The following is a 19972-nucleotide window of genomic DNA, read 5'->3' as shown; positions in this document are numbered from 1 at the left end:
CATTCGGCTGTGTGCAGTTCTGATGTTGGCTGCACCTGGGTTGGTCCATCCATTGCACTTCCTTAATTGCAAAGTCAAGCTGGCTGGGTAGGCTGTGTTCCGTCTTTGGCAACTGTCATATTAGTGAATGGAAATAAAATATTGATACTTTTTTTTTAATGGGGGAAAAAATCCTTCCTTCATGTGTTCTTTGTGGATGGTATTTCTAGTTGTGCATTCTTATATCTCAGTGTGTGTGGGGGGGGAGATAAGGGGGAGGTGCACGCAGAGGAACATGGGGAATATGAAAACAAGCTGATCTAGAAGTACTAAAGGTTAAAACAGTAAATAAAAGCCATTTAGAATCAGTCATCAAACTGCCTTTTCCCCCAATGTATCTTTTAAAAGTATTTTTTACATGGTAGAATACTGATTGTACTAATAATGGTGTAACTTTGTCTAGATGTCAAGTGTACTTTTACTGCTGATCATATATACTCATGGCATTTTCTTTTCTCTATATTATGAAAACAAACAGATGTTTCCAAAATATATTCAGAATGAACTCTGTGTGTCACATTTTTCTCTTTCCAGGGCCTCTATGGCAGTGTGATTGTAGCAGGAGGAAACACTTTAATACAGAGTTTTACAGACAGACTGAACAGAGAGCTCTCTCAGAAAACTCCACCAGTAAGACAGCTTATTAAATTGCTGCTTTGGGTCATTTTTTTTGGTCTTTTTTTCCTTGTACATGCTGTTGCATGTTATGCACACCCTGTCCTCCTTAGGGTAGGTTGGGGTAGTGATACCACCGCAGTGACGGTCCTTAGGCTGAGAGCAGCACGGCCCAGAGGCCGGAGTCATTATGGCAGCCCTCGAATACAGGACTGCGTGGCCTAGTGGCCAGAGTCAGGGAAGTGGGCCACCACCTAAGGGTGGGTAGCAGCCGGGTAGGGGGACCCAAGCCCTCCCTGTCCACTGGGTCCCAACCCAGGGCCCTATTGGTGACAGGAGTGGCCATCACCCAGTCAGCAGGGAATCCTACTGCAACACACTGACTTTGCTTGGTTGTTAGATACCACTCCCTCCACCTTCCTGGGCCATTTCCTACCGCATCTCCCATGGGTAGCAATCCATATAGTGCCTGGGTCTTCAGGTTCCCTGGCAGGGGTAACTCCCTGGAAGTCCAACTCCTGGGGATCTGCTGGAGATAGCAGTCAACCAGTCTGGTCCCTGGGTTCTCTGGTTCCCACAGTCTCTGGCTGTAGCAGCTCCTAGCCTGGAGCCTCCATCAAGCACCTTCTCCCCTCAGTAGTCAGTCTAGAACAAGCTGGGCTGCTCCCTTTTATACTGAGGCAGCAGTTAGAGCATGCCCAGCACAGTCTGAGAGGCGGGACTTCTGCTGCTCTTAATGTGGAGTTAACCTTCTATTGTCCGGTGTGGCGTATGCACACCCTGTCACACATGCCTATACAGGCACTGACTGCTGTATTGCAGCTTTGATTTCATTAGGATTATGCAGTGGCCATAGAATGCTTTTTTTTTTTTTGTAAAAGGCAGAAGTGAGAGATTCACTGAAGTGTTAGCACCTCCATTGTGTTTCTAATTCTCAGTTTTTTTGCAAATGTAACTAATCTGGTAAATAAGTAGTATTATCCAATTAGTATGTATTGGGACAACTGAAGGTCAGATGTCACAATTATGAAGGCTACAAAAGTAATCGGTGTAATCGTCAAGATTGGAACATTGGGGCTTGCAGGCAATCCAGTTTTGTGCTCAGACTGTTTGACCAAGCCCCTTTTTAGCTTTAATGACTAAAGCAGGGTCACAAGTTGCAGACTGTTGAAAAAACGTATCCTGTTTCAAAGAAACTCAATGCAATTTGAAAACAAGTAACAGCATAAAGCAGACTTCAGCAAATACTTAGCTAGTTTTAAAATACTGCATGTCTATCTCTACTTTCAGATAACGATTCTGGTTATTCTGGGCTGTGTAACTATTCCGAAGCCATGATAATTTCCCCTAATCATCGCTCGCTTCTGTTGTGTTGCAGCTAACCCATTTCCAAGGATATTTCACTGATTCAGTTTGAGCTCATATTAATATAGAAGATTTTGTTCTCTGTGGATTGCACACACAAGTCACAGGCTACCAATAAACAGCAACCTGCTACTTTATTTAACCTGTAATTTTGGGAGCACTGGACTCCAAAGTGCAAATCAGACAAGCTCCAGATTAGAGAAAATGTAATAGAATTACCGTATATACTCGTTCATTAGCTCATTAGTTTATAAGCCGACCCCCCAAGATGGATAGGTTAAAAATAGTAAAAGCTGTATGACCCTTTCATAAGCCGACCCTGTATTTCAGGGGTTGGCAATCTTTGGCTCCTGGCCTGTCAGGGTAAGCCACTGGTGGGTTGGGACGTTTTGTTTACCGGGAACATCTGCAGGCATGGAGCCCCTCAGTTCCCTGTGGCCGCGGTTCACCGTTCCCAGCCAATGGGAGCTGCAGGAGGCGTGTCCCGCAGCTCCCATTGGCTGGAATGGCAAACTGCAGCCACAGGGAACCGAGGGGCTCCATGCCTGCAGACGCTCCAGGTAAACAAAACGACAATGTATTAGATATTCAATTCAATGATTTCATAGAGTTTAAAATCATCAGATTTTGGTGTAGACTTGTTTATAAGCCAACCCCCACTCTTTGATGCGTCACTCTTTTACCAAAAATATTCTGCTTATGAACGGGTATATACGGTAGTATCTTTGACCTGTGTGGCAACAAATGAATTAAACACTTTGAATATTTGTCTGTAATGCAGTCCTAAGACCTCTTCCTCCCCATCCCCTTCAGGGGAAAAGTTTTGAACCTTCAGTTGAGCTACCTATCAGTTTGACCTTGCTAATGTGTGTTTTTTTTCTCTGTTCAGAGTATGCGGCTGAAGTTGATAGCAAACAACACAACAGTGGAGCGGAGGTTCAGTTCATGGATTGGTGGTTCCATTTTGGCTTCTCTGGTCAGTAAACATACATAGCTTTGGGAAGGGATACTGAGCAGCATCTTTAGCTGAAAACCTAATTCCACAGGAGTCTTATTAGTGATGAAGTGAGCTGTAGCTCACAAAAGCTCATGCTCAAATAAATTGGTTAGTCTCTAAGGTGCCACACGTCCTCCTGTTCTTTTTGCGGATACAGACTAACCCAGCTGCTACTCTGAAACCTGTTGTTAGTGATTTGAGTTTCATAGCAGCTGCTGCTCCATGCTGAGCATGGTGTGGGAGGGGAGAAACCTGATGATAAAATAATGAATACTCTGTGCATAAACCTAAAGAATCTTAATTAAGCTCCTTTCCTTGCCTCCAGAGGGGAAGGAGGTGGAGCTCCTGAGGTATTCTCTTGCTGGATCTTTAGAAAACTACACGCCATCTAGAGCATTCTAAAAGTACTAAACTTGAAGGATCAGGCCCAAAAATACATCTAAAAAGCAAGTTGCTGAGCACACATGAGACAAGGCTAGCAGGGAGTAGTTTAGTAATATCCAGAGAGGGCGTGGAAGCAACAGTTCATGTGACAATCTTCCCTAGTTGCTTAACATGCAAAACCCAGTTTAAAGATACATTTAGATAGCTGGAGCCATGGTCCTGTGCTGCATCCTGAAAAATATAAAGGCTGGTTCGCTTTTCATGCGGTTAGAGCTAATGGTACCCTAGGTACAGCACTGAGTTGTTGTTTTTTCCTGTTTTACAGGGTACCTTTCAACAGATGTGGATCTCTAAACAAGAGTATGAAGAAGGAGGGAAGCAGTGTGTAGAAAGGAAATGCCCATAGACCTCACACTGTGAGAAACTGCTGCCTTCCCGATGCTCCTTATGTTTCATAGCTTTAGTGTACTCAGGAATGGGATGGAATCTTTTGTAGAAAGTTTACACAGTTTTGGTTTTTTGCATACTTCAAGATCCCTTTTTACAAACCTTAGATATTGTTTAAAAGGCTTAACTGGTCCTGTCACAGAAAATGGATGTTTTATCCCTTGAAATGCAATAACTCTTATAAGTATTTTATAATTTTGTATAAATGTCTATTTTCTCTAAAAATCTTTTCCTGTGGGTAGCTTTACAGGTTAGCTGGTAGATGCAATACTTTGAAATGCCCTTGCATCAAATTTATTTAAAAAAAAAAAAATCTTGTCTACTTTTACAGATCAGTCTTCCCTGTTGATATGCTGTCCTTAACAAATTACTCTAATTTCTTTTAAAAAAAATAAAATGGTCCTGTTTTCACACTTTGAGCAACACTGTTTTTCAGCAAGCATTCATACTCTTCTGTAATAAACAATCCAGATGGAAAACTATTTTTTATACTGAAATTTATCGTAAGCAGCCCAGTTCAACATAAATTGTGAAGCTGTTGCAACAGCACTAGTCTTGTAGCGGAAAATGTTCTCTTGATACTTTCCTCTTTCATGCTGTACTATGAAGTAAAGGCCTAGAATATAGGCTGTGTATAAATTTGGTTCTAAAACTACTATGAATAGAAGTGATTTCATTTCAGTGAATGTACAGTGCTTTCCACCTTCAGAGGTATGAGAATGTACTTAGCTTGGACAACGTGTGTGATCTAGGTAAGTAGTGTCCTCATTTTAGAGATTGGGAACCTAAGGCAGAGAACAGTAACTGCCTAAAGCCACAAAGGAAATTTTGTGTCAAAGCTTGGTCTACAACTTGAGACCACCTGGCTCTATTCTGTATTTTGCCTCCACTCCTGCCATAATGAAGTTTTTGGTCCTGAATTTTAAAATTCCCATTTGTAAATCACTACCTTTTTGTCCTTTAAACAATTAAATAGCCATATGAAAGCTCTTGACACCCTAATGATTAGGTTTACAATCTAAATGATAAACCAATACCATAAAATAGTCATACAGGAAATAAATGAACACAACTAGCCAATAACTTAAAATCAAAATGCTCCTTCATCTCCCAGGAACAGACCCCTTAACCTCCCTGCATGCCTCATCAAGTAAATGACTTTAACAGCATGCCTTGATGGTCATCAGTTGGGCTATTTTGGATCAAAGGGAGAGACCAAGTTCCAGATTCTCAGGGCTGGTGGAGAACACTGCTAGCACTGCCCTCTCTCAAAACAAGGCAGGATCCAACTCAGGTACCTCTGACTGCAACTGCAGTATGGCATACAGAGAGGGGAGATCATTCTGGCAGTCAGGGTGGGAGAAACAAACTAACTAGGAGAAAGTTAAATGGTGAAAGTAAACAAGACTCTTAACTGTTCAACCACATTCAAGTGCCATTAGTGAAATGTCAGGATGTACGCTGGCAAAAAGGCAAGATGAAGTTGACTTATTATTACTTCCTAAACTTAAGGAGGAAAACACTGAGGCAGAATGCCAGAGCCTGTTTGTTGTGTGTAAATAATGGAATAATTTATACCCCTCAATCAATTATAGAGTGAGGGAAAGCACACTGTGTACTTTCTTCTAAGGACAGAAAAAAATTATAGTATAATTAAAAAAATCACTCATCTGCAAACAGTTAACTTGTGGCTTTCTCAGAGCAAAACCAATTCACCTCCTTAAAAACAAACCACTCCCTGCATTTTTTGCTGTTCATCCTTTATGCTACAGGGGGTATTTAGGAAGGCTAACTTTTTCTCAAGTATTTGATTCTATCACAGCCCATCCTATTTTATTCCATTACTTTTGTAGGTGGTGGTGTTAAATGTAGCTAGTTTTGTGGAAGGTTATGTTCGTAAACAGTGATTCTGCTTTAATTTTGTAAAAGATTAAATGAGTGGCTATTGGTATGCAACTCAACTCCTGTTCACTATGAAATAGAGTACTAAAGATGAATAAGTTCATGTCTCACCATCTCTTTCTAGGTAAAAGTAGAGTTTCACTTAGACAGGAATAAGTTCTCTTCTGCCTTGACTGGGACAATTAATTGAATCTAAGGTGGTTGTAGCTGCATATAACATGGTTGAATCTAGCCACATTTGTCCTTTCCTTCAAAGCTACTTCTTTCAAACAGGTACTACTAACTGCACTCTTAATTTTTGATTTATTTCTTAACTAAACATTCTGGAAGACTGAAAGTCTTTTTTGTAAGGGAATAATTGCCTTCTGTACAGATACAGATTTTAGGCAGCTCAAGTTACATACACATTTTCAATGCTGTAGAATTAATTTGTCCCCTGTCAATTAAGTCTCCATAGTAGATCCCTGTACCAGTTGTATTCAATTATCAATTAACAGCTAACAAATGCTTCTGCTACAACCATATGAAAATATTTCACTTTTCTAAATATCTTTATTATTATACCTAAACTTTAATTAGCAATGTTGTCCTTAACTTGTTACTTAGATGTCAAGTGTTGTGCTACTAATATTTATTTCTGAAGAATATTTGAAAGCTTTCCCCTGCCAGGAGCTGAGTTAGGCTGCAGGCTCTAATGTGATAAAGCAAAGAGCCAGTAACTTACAAAAATAAGTATAAGGCTGTTAGAAAATGCGAACATTTCCACTGAATCTACCAAAGATACTCCCTCCTTACTAAGAAAACTTGGACACAGCTATCAAGCCAGATTTAAAATTAATTTGATAGAGAACTTCTCAAACTTACCATTACTTTCTGTAGAGATGTTCCTCTTGAGCTTTCTATTCCTTTCCTAACCTACTTGATTTTACTGTAATTTTCTGCCTAATGCATTTGTTTTGTTGTACTTAAATAGGACAGTTGAGTGCATTGGACAGCTGCTATAGCTTGTATAATATGCTACACTAAGTGTTAAGTGCAAAAATAAAGGGAGAGAAGACCTTCATTAAAAGCTAAAGCAGACATGTCTACAACTGCCTTGATTGCAATCTCTGTCTTGCATATGCTTTTTTACTGTTAAGCATACAGGTCAGCTTTATAGTAAATGACACAAAATGACGCAAAGCATTAATTTTCATCACCTGGCTGATAAAATATTACTTTTCCAGAAATCAGTTAAATGACTCAGCACAAGTTTATATTGTTTTGCTCTGAAGGTCTCACAACCCAGATATGAAATTTATTTTTCAGGTTGAGGAGCTTTATTTGGGCAGGGAAAAAAAAAATCAAAGAACAAAAAACCCTCACAGGCAGCCCTGTTCTTTATCTGCTGCCCACTGAAAATGTTCACACTACATGCCAGTCACATGTAGCATCTTAAGACTACTGCAGTAAAGCTATTACTTGCATCACTCTTCCAGCTTGATATTAATTCTGTGATTGTGCAGCAAGGTGAGGGAATTTCTTTTGTAAAAGGAGCTGTTTCTTTTTTTCTAAGCTTTTCATCCTTGCTTGTTTTTTCAAGTGTTGTTCTATTCTAAGTCTGTAATGAAGAAAAATAAGCATTGTTAAATTTCATTATAGTCTAACACATTTCTCCCAGTCATATCACTTATGCCTAAATTCTGAAGATTTTTTTGTATCACTTTATTGAATTTCTTAAGACTTTCATAACTTTCAAACTGGGCAATTAATTTAACTGGGTAAGCTGGCTTCCATTAACAAGAGTTCACTTGGAGACTCAAGTTCAGCAATCAATATCAAGAATTTATATCAGAGGCTTGTGCTGGCATCAAGACCTGGGCCCAGCCAATACCAATAACAGTTGCTATGATGGGTAGAAGCTGGAAATAAAGAGGAGAAAAGGCCCCTACTTTATATTAGCAATAATGAACTAGGCCAGGTCCCCACTGCTCCAAGTCTTATGAACTCACCTTTTATTCATGCTTTTCCCCTGCTAGTCACAGGGAAAGGGCAGTTCTGCCATAGCTCCAACATGAAAAGTATATTTCATGCAAATTGTTTCAAATGCTTTACAGTAATATAAGATGCATGGTATATGTATGAAGTATAAATGTCTGAAGTGAACAAATTAAGAGAGCAGCAATGAAAAATAAAAGGAGAAAACAGGCTCCCAGGGGGAAATACATGAAGTTGTTTTTAGTTTACAGAAGCTGCAGAGAAGATGTTTCTCCAGTTAATCACCCCTCTAAACCACGAAACATACCAGTTCCTGACAGTGGTTTTCAGTAATGGGAGTACATTCCCTACACATTGTGTTTAATAATGAAACAGTGGACATAACTGATTTCAAAGTGCTTGATACTGTAAATACAACAGATTAACAGTTCAAGATGAAGTAGCAACAGTGAAAGGAGTTAAGTTGTTTTAGGAAGAGAGGTTACCAGTAGAGATATAGTCCCAGGTCAAAATAATAAGCAGGAACTGGGTTAAGTTGCTTTGTGGTAGTGTGCAATATGAGATCTTTTCTAGTAACTAGACTGGAGCATGTTTAGATGGATACTAGGAAAGTCCAGACAGGAGGATTATCAAGGTATGGAGAATGGATAGGGTCATCAAGACAGAATGTTGTATAGGAAGTGAAAGGATTTAGTATTAGCCTGAATACAAGAGAGTTAGAAGTCCAGTGAAACTGAGGTTGATAGGCTGGTGCATGGGAAGGACCAAAGAATTGACTATGAAAAAGAAATGGTGCAGAGTAAGTTCAGTCTTTGCCATCCTGAGTTTGTCAGACAGTTGCAAGCTTGACTAGAGGAGCAGAGAGTGGGATGAAGATGGCATAAGGTAAAGGGAGAAGAGAAGGGACCAAGAATGGAACTCTGGAGTAATGTAAGAGTGAAAAGGAGAGGAGATGAAGCCACCAAGAGAGCTGCTAAAGAACTAGTCAAGAAAGCATAGAGGAGAGAAGTGAGGAGGAGGGGTTGGGTGACAGTGGCAAAAGGAGCAGAAAATAGGATGGATCAAGCCCTTATAATACATGGTCAGAAAGACGCCACTGGTTACATTAGCGAGAGCAATAACAATATTAACTTTCATTGCTGTTAGCAGAAATAGTCAGCAATCGTGGGTACAGTAGCACAGTTTTTTCCTCCACTCTGAATCCTACAGGTAACAAGTGTGTGTGTGTGTGGGGGGGGTGTTCATAGGAGAAAAAACCTTGGCTGCTTTGCACATAAAATAACTTTGGAGTACAGAACAATTTTGCAGGTGGATAAATTTGACAGAAAATGGGATCAGAAAGGAGTAGAGCAAGTTATAATTCAGAATGACTGATAGATGAGGCTTATAAATGGCTAAGTAGCCCATGCAGTTCAATCTGCAGAAGTATAACAAGGAAAAAACATTTTGTAATCTACATGCAAACCATCCTAATTACAGATGAGTGTGTGACATAGGAGTGATTATGCATCAGAACCATCTGCATAATATCTGGCAGCAGTAAAAAGGCAAATGATCTCAGGATTTTACCAGAGATTCTGACCATAATTAAGCAGCTGGTGTTGTGGAACTGTTAGGCAGATAATAATAAATAAGGTAACATTCAGATTATTATATACAATTCTGGGTCAGCATGGCATGGCTGAGATGGGAAGAGTGCCACTGAAATCAACCAAAATACCATACAACTTAGTTTGTATGAAAGAAGCTGTACAAAATTTTGAAGCAATCAGATTCAGGGTTATATAAGCTATGGCCAGACTGAATTTATTAGGAGATTAGAGGAATGGTCTTAAGCATTTTATCATAATTAATATGCATAGCACCAAATGTAGGGTGGATGCTTTGTGCAAATCATCATCTTTGGAATTCTAACACTGCATGAAACTATAAATTAGAATGCAGGCAGGGTTGACTCATTCCTTCATCTTTCTGAGAGAAATAAGCTGGAGTTCCATATAGTATGCTATGTGGGCGGTCTTTGAAACTGGTCTTATCTCTGCTCTGTGTATATTAAAGAGCCAGGGTACTTTCAAAAGAATAAAGATATGGCCTGGTATACATGGCTCAGATTTTACTGTCACACACTTAGTGTGCTACACACCTGGAAGGGATTCATTCATATTATTGGTAAAAGTCTTCTGGGATTAAAAGTGCTCTGTAAAATATTACCAGCCAAAATTTCTTTAAGCAAAGTCAGACCCAGAAGATAAATGGTGACAACTTCAAAGAAGCTGGGATACAGTATAAGACACCATGTCATCTCCAACATTTATTCAGCTGTACCCAGAACCAATTATACACTAGGAACGTGACTTAATGACTGTGTTCACAGAACTGGGACCTCTTACAGACGTGCTTAGCTTTAAACAGATAAATAATCCCATTGGTTTCAAGGGGACTACTCACATGCCTAAAATTAAGCACATGCCTAAGTGCTTGCAGAATCAGGGTCTTAAACAGTTTTTGTTCAGTGTCACCTCTTCCCCATCCTGTAAAGGAAAAAAACAATCCACAAGCTAGAAAAAGCAATAAGACTGTCCTTTACAAGGTTGGAAGACCTAGACTAGTACACAACAAACAGGGTCAGAGAATTTTCCTTTCCATTTCAAATTACCTGATGAAATGTTTTACACGTGGCGAGTAGAAGAATTTCCTCCTGTTGTATTTTTTGTTTAGGTACCAAGGTATTGGCCACTCTTTGGCATTGTACCTGCCAATGACATACAAATTGATTACAGTATCATCCAGCATTTAGATTGCTGCATCTCAGTAAATGGATTGTAACGAAGCTGCTCTTTTTTGTTCAAGTGGGTAGGTACTGTTGTCTAGCCCAGGGGTTCTCAACCTTTTTCTTTGAGGCCCCCCCACAACATGCTAGAAAAACTCCACAGTGGCAGGGGGTGTCTCAAGGCTCCAGACTTCAGCCGCTGGGCGTGGGGGAGCTCGGGGCACCAGGCTCCTGCTCCATGGGGCACTGGGTGGCCCTCCATAAGCATAGTTTGACTTCCATTTTAGGGGGCCAGCTCTGCACAGCAGGGCCCAGGGAGAGAGCACCACCTCCACCCCTTGACTCACCTCAGCATGCCACCCAGCTATCTGAGTTTGGGGGGAGGGGTGTGCAACCAAAAATTATAACTCAAAGAAGGCAGAGGGAGGTTCTTTCTCTATCTCCTCAAACTCCTGTCACTCCAGTGCAGAATACAGAAACTGTTTCTCAAAATGCTATTACACTGAAGGTAAAATCCTGGCCCTATTAAAGTTAGTGGGAATTTTGCCATTGACTTTGATAGGGCCAGGATTTCACCCTGAATCTAAGTTTACTGGAGTTTATTGGATATAGTCTACTTTAATTTACAGAGTTTACAAACAATTTAAAATACTTGTCAACAATGATAGGAGATCCTGAATCCATCTACATGTAGTCCCATCTACACTGTAAGTCCTATAGTTTTTGGAAGACTAGGTTACATAGTTGCCCCTGAACATGAGGGTGGCCATTGGCCAGGTCCAGTTTTCAACCGAAAAGCCTGGTCAAAAAGGGTACTTTACGGTTTCTGGTTACAAAGGGCGGGGGAGGCATCCTACTCAGCCAGGGAAGCCTCCTACCTGTGTCAGGCGGCTGCAGCTCCCAGCCCTGGCTCTGCAGAAAAGTCCCTCCTGACCCGGACAGGAGGTGGGAGGCGGAGCAACAGGGGAAGAGGAGCGAACGAGGGGCAGGGGAGGTTCCAACACTCCTGCTGGAGTGTCCATTTTTTAAATAATACAAAATTGGCAACCCTACTTAATTCAGTGGTCTTGCAATGCAGCTGAGAAAAGTCCAGGTCTATAGCACAATTTGGAAACACTTTGAACTCATCGGCACAGCAAGACCGAACCAAATTTCAACCACGTCAGGGGACTACCATATTGAAACCAGGTCCCCCAATACTGTAAAACTTGGAATATAAATGAGACCAAGCTCTGTTTGCTTTTTATCCGGTGATTTATCCATGGAATTGTGAGAGAGTGGTTACCACCACCCCAGCCCAGCTAACGGCTTAGCAAAGTTGCCGATGATGAAACACATCCCCAAAGGTATTAATGTTGTTTAGTAAATATTGCTTGTTCTTGATAAGGTTACAAAGATGCTTTTTCCACAATAGACACGTTATCTGACTCTTTTTCTGTAACATGTTTCTGGTTTTGATAGTACTGATACCTCCTACAGCTCTGCACATATAGAACAGTAATCCTCTTTCCCATACCAGTAGGTGCGTCCTAAGAAGTCATTTCTCCACTCGCCAGGTCGTGGGTTTTCGTGGCCTGTTTGTAACAGCCGCAGAGCAACTTCTCTTTCTTTAATAACTAAGTCTATTCTTCCCATAGACTTTTCCACCTGAAAACAGAATAACCATTTCAACATGACACTGAAGCCACAATGTTGGCTTCTGATCTGTGCTTAAACTGAGAAACTTTTAGTTTAGGTGCCAGCTGGCTAAGGCTCAATCCAGACAATGAGTTGATGCTGGTAGGTTGTGGAAAACAACTGGAAATATGCAGATTTTATCTGCATTTCTGACAGAGTTCATGGAAATGGTTTGTCAAGCTGGTTGGCAACTTGGGGTCTGGTTAGAGACTCTGTTCCTATTAGATGATCAGAGAGCAGCAATGGCCAAACTATAACATTTGACCAGAAGCTTCTCAACACTTTTCCAGCTAGAAACCTTGTTACCATGATTCATGTGTGAGTAGATGAAGTCTGTAAGGTTAAGGTAGGGAGAGAAATGTGTAGGCAAACAAGGTCAGAAAACTGAAGGCAAATGTTAGAGAAGGAGACACTGAAAGAGAGTGAGAGAAATGAGAAAAGAACCAAGAGGTCAGAGGTTCATAGAAGCCCAGGAAAGATAGAAAACAAAGGAGTTGAAGGCAGAAAGTTCAAGGATAAGCATATGGGTGGGCTGCAACTTGGGCCAGGAAAAGATACCAGAAATGACTGTGAAATCAGTTTCAGTGGAATGAAAGAGGTGATTTAATATGAATATGATTTAACAGACTCATAGGAGTGGAAGGGACCTCAAGAGGTCATCTAGTCCAGTCCCCTGCACTCATGGCAGGACTAAGTATTATCTAGACCATCCTTGACAGGTGCTTGTCTAACCTGCTCTTAAAAACCTCCAATGATGGAGATTCCACAACCTCCCTAGGCAAATTTATTCCAGTGCTTAACCACCTTGACAATTAGGAAGTATAGGAGGTGAGAAAGGCTTTGGAACAAGTTAACTTTTACATTGCTACCCTAAGCAAAATGAATCAGGAACATAATTCTGGGAACTGTCTTTTACAGGTTTGCAAACATTGCATCTTTCACACAAAAAGTTTACCTGCAGTGATGTTTTTAGCTTATATGAAAAAGTTACCTTTTCTAATCGTTCCGGACTTGGCATAGGTAAACTCTGTCGCTTTGCTTCTTGCTCTAGAGTTAAAAGCATATTTTTCTCTTTCAGTAGGACATACCTGGATCAAAGAACATAATAGTACAATACGGTCAGAAATTAGAGTTAAGTTTTAGTGCTAACATGCTTGTAAATTATTCACTTAAATAGTGATTCTCAACCGCTGGGAGTACATGATTTTGTGTCTGGTACTCTGGGCTCCCAACGTCAAGTTAAAAAGTCTGGGTTTTTTTGTTTTGTTTTTCTAAATTCCTTGCCTATGTTACTTAAGTTGTATTGCTAAAGATCTTGCAATGCTAACCATCTGATTTACTTTTAACAGGGCTTTTTCCTCTGTGATTTCACAGCACCTTACAAAGGATGGGTAAACACCATTATTTCCTGTTTTTACAGTTGGAGAAACTGAGGGACACAGGACTAAAGTCATTTATCCCAAGCTCACATAGTCAGTGGCAAAGGCAGGAATTAGAACCCCCTGTGTCTTAACCCCTAGACCCATCCTCTGTCCATGAGATCACACATTTTTATATAAACCTTTTAAAAAACATCCTTAACTGATGGGCCACGTTGGACCCTTCTGCACTGGAGCCTAATTCACCACTTCTACCTGCAATACACTGTACATACTCTGACCAGAATTAGAACCCCAGTGCAGGTTAGAGTGTGCACAACTGAGTGGGAAACTGAGTTCACTGGCTAATACAGCCATGTCTTTCATATGAAAACGGGCACAACTGCCCCAAAAGGATAGGAAACACTGCACTAAAACACTTACCAAAGTTTGTGCAAATCTTCATTACTCTTGTTTCTTAGATGTTTCGCATGCCACTCATCCCCTGTAAAAACAACAGCAACAAAAAACAGTGATTTAATCTAAAAATGATCCATTTTCTAAAAAAATATTTCCACCTGCACACCACGTTGATTCCCTGGAAAGAATGTCAAATTACAAACACCAATTTTTGCAGCTTTTTCCTTGTAGATGACATTGAAATACTGACCAGACTCAATCTTGCTTAGAAAACAAGACCATGCTCAAATGTGAAAGAAACTGTACTGTTCCCTAATACTTGTAGCAGGCATTCAGAACTAGCGAAAGTTGTAGGCAGAAGCAGAGAGAGAGACAGACAAAAGCAGCTTTAGGGATATTACTGTTTTCGTTATTCGAATAAAGTTCCTTGTTCAGAGTTAGAAGTGCAACCCTTTCTGTGATCTCACACAACATGGTTGAAGACTATATGCTGGGCAACAGGGCTTAGATGTTTTGCCTCTGCTCTGCATAATAAATGTTCCACTTGTATTAACACAGAATTAAAATAGAAAAAGCAAATGAATATACAAGAAGTGGCATGACATATTGCCACTAAATACCTTCTAAAATCCTGCATATTAATTTGCATATTTTTAACAGCAGAAGTATATCAAAGACACCAAACCAAAAAGGTTAAAAATAACTCACCAGATTTAACTACAGTTTCTCCCCAGTTTTTTGGGTCATCAAAAAACTCCTCCAGTCCTTTCCGTGATAAAGTAGTATGGAGAAACTTACACTGATAGATGGGCTCTACTTTAGTAGTGTTCTTATGGAGCAGATTCAAGGTTAATCTGCAACAAAGGTAAAGAAAAATATATATTTGATTAGGAAAAAGAAAAATCTGCTAAATACGAACTTTGCCCTCCAGTCCATTCTCATGGACACCTTCCTATTCTGATTGTAACAAGTTTTCTATTTGCAGGTTCTCCAACACTGGAGGCCGCAGGGTCCACTGGAGAGAGAGTCAAAAGACATGGGTCAGTTCCTGGCTCTGTCAATGTCAGACACATCATCTCTATTTTCATTTCCCCTCTCAGTCTGTGTGTGTCTTGTTCTCATTTGTTTATAAGCTTCCTGAGCAAGGGATTGTCTCTTATGCGTTTGAGTAGTGCTGAGCACAAAGAGGCCTGGATCATGATTGAGACTTCTAGGCACTACTATGAAACAAATAATAAATAACTGGTAAAAACAGCATTTACGAAAACCAAGAATAACATGCAGAAACAAACCAAGTACTGTGTTTCATAACACTAATATTATGTGCAGGAAGACGCCGTTATTACAAAAAATGCTGAAGGACCTTTAACATCGACATAGAGCTTCTGTCTTTAAGGTATCACCTGTGGAAACTCTAATATTACCTGGAAATAACTAACTACTTCAAACTCTGTCAAGAACCTATTTTTCAAGGGAGTATAGCTACTGCAAACCTAACGTTTAGACCAGAGGTTCTCAAGCTGTGGTCTGTGAGCTCCATTCAGGTGGTCCACGGATAGTTCCCTCTAAGGTGCGCACCTCAGAGAATGAAGGGCCACCCACCTAATTACTGGAGCCGCGCAAGCATGGCTCCACTAATTAGGTGCCTGGACCCTGGAGAAGACACACACGTGAGAGGGGGCAGTGGGGTGAGAAAAGGGGGTGGGGAGGAATTTGGGATGTGCAGGGCTGTGGCGGCTAGAGAAAGAGGCGACTTTCCCCAGCTCCAGACCTGCAGCTGCCAGGGAAAGACGGCCCTCCTTTCCAGCCCCAGCTCGGGCGCTGCTGCGGCAGGGGAGAGAGGGAGAGACCTCCTCCTTTCCAACCCCAGCTCAGGGCCTGCCGCAGCGGGGGAAAGAGGGCACAGCCATCACATTAGAAAGGTAAGACTACTGATATTAAAATATGAGTTGTGTGCTTTTATTTATAGAACAAAAAAACAATTATTAAGGTTTTTTTATATAGTATTTTTATCCAAAGTGCTTTACAATAGTTAGCTAATGGTACAAACAATGTTTGGGAAGCTCCTTAAGTGGTCCGCCAAGACCCTCAGCAATTTTCAAGTGGTCCACAAAAAAAATTGTTTGAGAACCACTGATTTAGACTATCAAGTTATCCCTCTCGTAGTGACTAAATTTGATAATACCCTAAATTGATATTCAGGGGCCTTTGTGAAATGAGTTGGTAATATGTCTAGTTCTAGTGAGCAAGTTCCATCACAGCCGGCACTCTTGTTGGCACTCTCAGCAGCAACTGTAGTAAAGAAACTAGACCTTTCTGATTTTATCGGCTGAACAATAAAGTAATGCCTCTGGCTACTAGCATGGAGAAAATGTTTGTTACAAACTTCATTATCTTGAAATGCAAGCTTTTAATTTACATGCCTAAATGTGCACTGGCCTGCAAAACCCCAAATTAGCGGACATCAATAGCAAATCAGGGAGTCCCATATATTGGCAGATTAATTTCTTTAGCCTGTATTTTTTTGTTAATATAATGTCAATTTTCAAGATTTGTTATTTCTGATGTCAGTTTACAATAATAAAGAGAACACCTATTTTGTGTGGGATGGAAGTAAGTGCGGGTCAAAAAATTAATGTAATCCCTTCTGACAAGGTACAGCTAAGACATATTCCACAGTTTTCTGTAGCGTAACTTGGATTCCATTACAACCAGCTGTACTAAAATCTAAATGTGAAATTTCAATACATTATTTTGAGAAACAGATGAATGTTTCTCAGATATTAATCATTGTGAAATCTCACTAAGTACCAATCTGGGTTTAGTCAGAGCTTCATCCTTCTAAAGAGAGGGACAAATTATCCAAAAGAATGAATGCATACATAGTCTTGCTTGCTGCATGCGTATATTAAAGACTGTATAAATTATTATTCAAGAGGAGGACTTTGCCCAATGGCAGTTTCACACCTGATTGTCCCCAGGAGGAGAATGAATTTCATTAGCACTTGGTGAAACTATTCCTTCATTACATAGCTGATAAACTAGATGTTGAAATATTATGGGGATAGGTACCGTAAGGACCTGAACAGAATATAGTAAAGCTCTTTGCAAACAAATAGACTGAAGATTTTGCTGTCATTTTGACAGTGGTTTTTAGAGGCGGTCCATTAGGAGCTGGATTCTAGTTGCCAATTCATTTCAGAGAGGCCAAAGCACAACATCCAGCATCAATCTGGTGCACCACTCTTCTGGGCTGGATTTCGAGGGATGAACTGCCCTACGGCTGCTAGGCTTACCCCATTGTAAGGGCCATAATCCCATTCACTGCAGGCTCTGCGTGCAGAACATTACTGGCAGGCTACATCAGAATGGCCCTAGGTTTGCCACAAAGCGTAGCTATTTCCAATGAACAGAGTAGCAGTCGTGTTAGTCTGTATCCACAAAAAGAAAAGGAGTACTTGTGGCACCTTAGAGACTAAAAAATTTATTTGAGCATAAGCTTTCGTGAGCTACAGCTCACTTCATCTGATGTTGTCATCATGAATAGGTAAGAATATGAACAAGAGGCTGCTAGGCAGCTCTCCAACACCACATTCTACAAGCCATTACCCTCTGATCCCACTGAAGGTTACCAAAAGAAACTACACCCTCTGCTCAAGGAACTCCCTGAAAAAGCACAAGAGTAAATCTGCACAGACACACCCCTAGAACCCCGAACAGGGGTATTCTATCTGCTACCCAAGATCCATAAACCTGGAAATCCTGGACGCCCCATCATCTCAGGCAGTGGCACCCTGACAGCAGGATTGTCTGGCTATGTAGACTCCCTCCTCAGGCCCTATGCTACCAGCACTCCTAGCTATCTTCGAGACACCACTGACTTCCTGAGGAAACTACAATCCATCCGTGATCTTCCTGAAAACACCATCCTAGCCACTATGGATGTAGAACCCCTCTACACCAACATTCCACACAAAGACAGACTACAAGCCGTCAAGAACACTATCCCCGATAATGTCACAGCAAACCTGGTGGCTGAACTTTGTGACTTTGTCCTCAGCCATAACGATTTCACATTTGGGGACAATGTATACCTTCAAATCAGTGGCACTGCTATGGTTACCTGCATGGCCCCACAGTATGCCAACATTTTTATGGCTGACTTAGAACAACGCTTCCTCAGCTCTCGTCCCCTAATGCCCCTATTCTACTTGCACTACATTGATGACATCTTCATCATCTGGACTCATGGAAAAGAAGCCCTGATTTCAACAATTTCCATCCCACCATCAACCTCAGCCTGGACCAGTCCACACAAGAGATCCACTTCCTGGACACTACAGTGCTAATAAGCAACGGTCACATAAATACCACCCTATACCGGAAACCTACTGACCGCTATACTTACCTACGTGCCTCCAGCTTTCATCCAGACCACACCGCACAATCCATTGTCTACAGCCCAGCTCTACGATACAACCGAATTTGCTCCAACCCCTCAGCCAGAGACAAACACCTACAAGATCTCTATCAAGTGTTCTTACAACTACAATACCCACCTGCGGAAGTGAAGAAACAGATTGACAGAGCCAGAAGAGTACCCAGAAGTTACCTACTACAGGACAGGCCCAGCAAAGAAAATAGCAGAACGCCACTAGCCGTCACCTTCAGCCCCCAACTAAAACTTCTCCAGCGCATCATCAAGGATCTAAACCTATCCTGAAGGACGACCCATCACTCTCACAGATCTTGAGAGACAGGCCAGTCCTTGCCTACAGACAGCCCCCCAACCTGAAGCAAATACTCACCAGCAACCTCAGACCACACAACAAAAACACTAACCCAGGAACGCATCCTTGCAACAAAGCCCGTTGCCAACTGTGTCCACATATCTATTCAGGGGACACCATCATAGGGCCTAATCACATCAGCCACACCATAAGAGGCTCATTCACCTGCACATCTACCAATGTGATATATGCCATCATGTGCCAGCAATGCCCCTCTGCCATGTACATTGGCCAAACTGGACAGTCTCTACATAAAAGAATAAATGGACACAAATCATACGTCAAGAATTATAACATTCAAAAACCAGTCAGAGAACACTTCAATCTCTCTGATCACTTGATTACAGACATAAAAGTGGCAATTCTTCAACAAAAAAACTTCAAAAACAGACTCCAAGGAGAGACCGCTGAATTGGAATTAATTTGCAAACTGGACACCCTTAACTGAGACTTGAATAAAGACTGGAAGTGAATGTGTCATTACACAAACTAAAACTATTTCCCCTTGTTTATTCCCCTTTCCCCCCACTGTTCCTCAGACGTTCTTGTCAACTGCTGGAAATGACCCACCTTGATTATCACTACAAAAGGTTGGTTTTTTTTCTCTCCTGCTGGTAATAGCTCACCTTACCTGATCACTCTCCTTACAGTGTGTATGGTAACACCCACTGTTTCATGTTCTCTGTGTATATAAAATCCCCCTACTGTATTTTCCACTGCATGCATCCGAGGAAGTGAGCTGTAGCTCGCGAAAGCTTATGCTCAAATAAATTGGTTCGTCTGTAAGGTGCCACAAGTCCTCCTTTTCTATTTCCAATGAACACACTTTGGCCCAACAGGCCCGTCAGCCTCCCAAAGGCCAACGGCCCCTTTCCTTCAGCTGTTCAACGGCCACCACTGCCCCCGGCCCTCAGCCGCCCCCGGCACACAGTGCGCGGACCGGGCCAACCCCAGGGCCCCCAGCTCAACAACCCCAAACGCCCGCCCAACGCAGCCCCCCCCCCCGCCACGGCCGGGGGTCACCACATGCTCCACACCCCCTTCCCAGGCCAGCTCACCTCCCCGCCCCACGGGAACCAGTTACCCCGCTCAACGGGCCCCTACCTGGGAAAGCAGGCGGCTGGCGAGGCCTGTAACACTCCCGAGACCCTCAAAGCGCCGAAGAAGCGCCGGCAAAGGGTAGCCGCCATGATGCCCACAATGCCTTGCGCCACCGGCCACTTCCGGCTGC

General features: G+C 41.6%; 2 protein-coding genes across 2 annotated transcripts in view; one reads left to right on the top strand and one right to left on the bottom strand.

The window, feature by feature from the left end:
- ACTL6A (actin like 6A) overlaps positions 1-8603 on the top strand; it is a 19601-nt gene extending 10998 nt beyond the window's left edge. Inside the window, exons 12-14 of the mRNA XM_073359309.1 lie at positions 574-669; positions 2909-2995; positions 3726-8603. Coding sequence (XP_073215410.1) covers positions 574-669; positions 2909-2995; positions 3726-3806 — 264 coding nt within the window. The 3' untranslated portion in view covers positions 3807-8603. The remainder of the gene's footprint in view (positions 1-573; positions 670-2908; positions 2996-3725) is intronic.
- Positions 3412-19972, bottom strand: MRPL47 (mitochondrial ribosomal protein L47). The gene is made up of 7 exons (XM_073359310.1): positions 19846-19972; positions 14660-14805; positions 13976-14036; positions 13165-13261; positions 12013-12143; positions 10383-10478; positions 3412-7349 (listed from the first exon to the last, which is right to left on the bottom strand). The coding sequence occupies exons 1-7, from the start codon at positions 19929-19931 to the stop codon at positions 7235-7237; spliced, it is 732 nt and encodes a 243-aa protein (XP_073215411.1). The 5' UTR covers positions 19932-19972; the 3' UTR covers positions 3412-7234.

Source organism: Lepidochelys kempii, chromosome 9 (genome assembly GCF_965140265.1).
Source record: "Lepidochelys kempii isolate rLepKem1 chromosome 9, rLepKem1.hap2, whole genome shotgun sequence".
NCBI lineage: Eukaryota > Metazoa > Chordata > Testudines > Cheloniidae > Lepidochelys > Lepidochelys kempii.
This window is presented reverse-complemented; position numbering and strand designations above follow the sequence as displayed.

Coding starts and splice junctions, on each gene's coding strand:
- MRPL47 (XM_073359310.1), bottom strand. CDS start 19,931: ATGGCGGCTACCCTTTGCCGGCGCTTCTTCGGCGCTTTGAGGGTCTCG. Junction 14,037..14,659: donor AGAAACTGTAGTTAAATCTG/GTGAGTTATTTT, acceptor TTGTTTTTACAG/GGGATGAGTGGCATGCGAAA. Junction 12,144..13,164: donor GTCCGGAACGATTAGAAAAG/GTAACTTTTTCA, acceptor TTCTGTTTTCAG/GTGGAAAAGTCTATGGGAAG.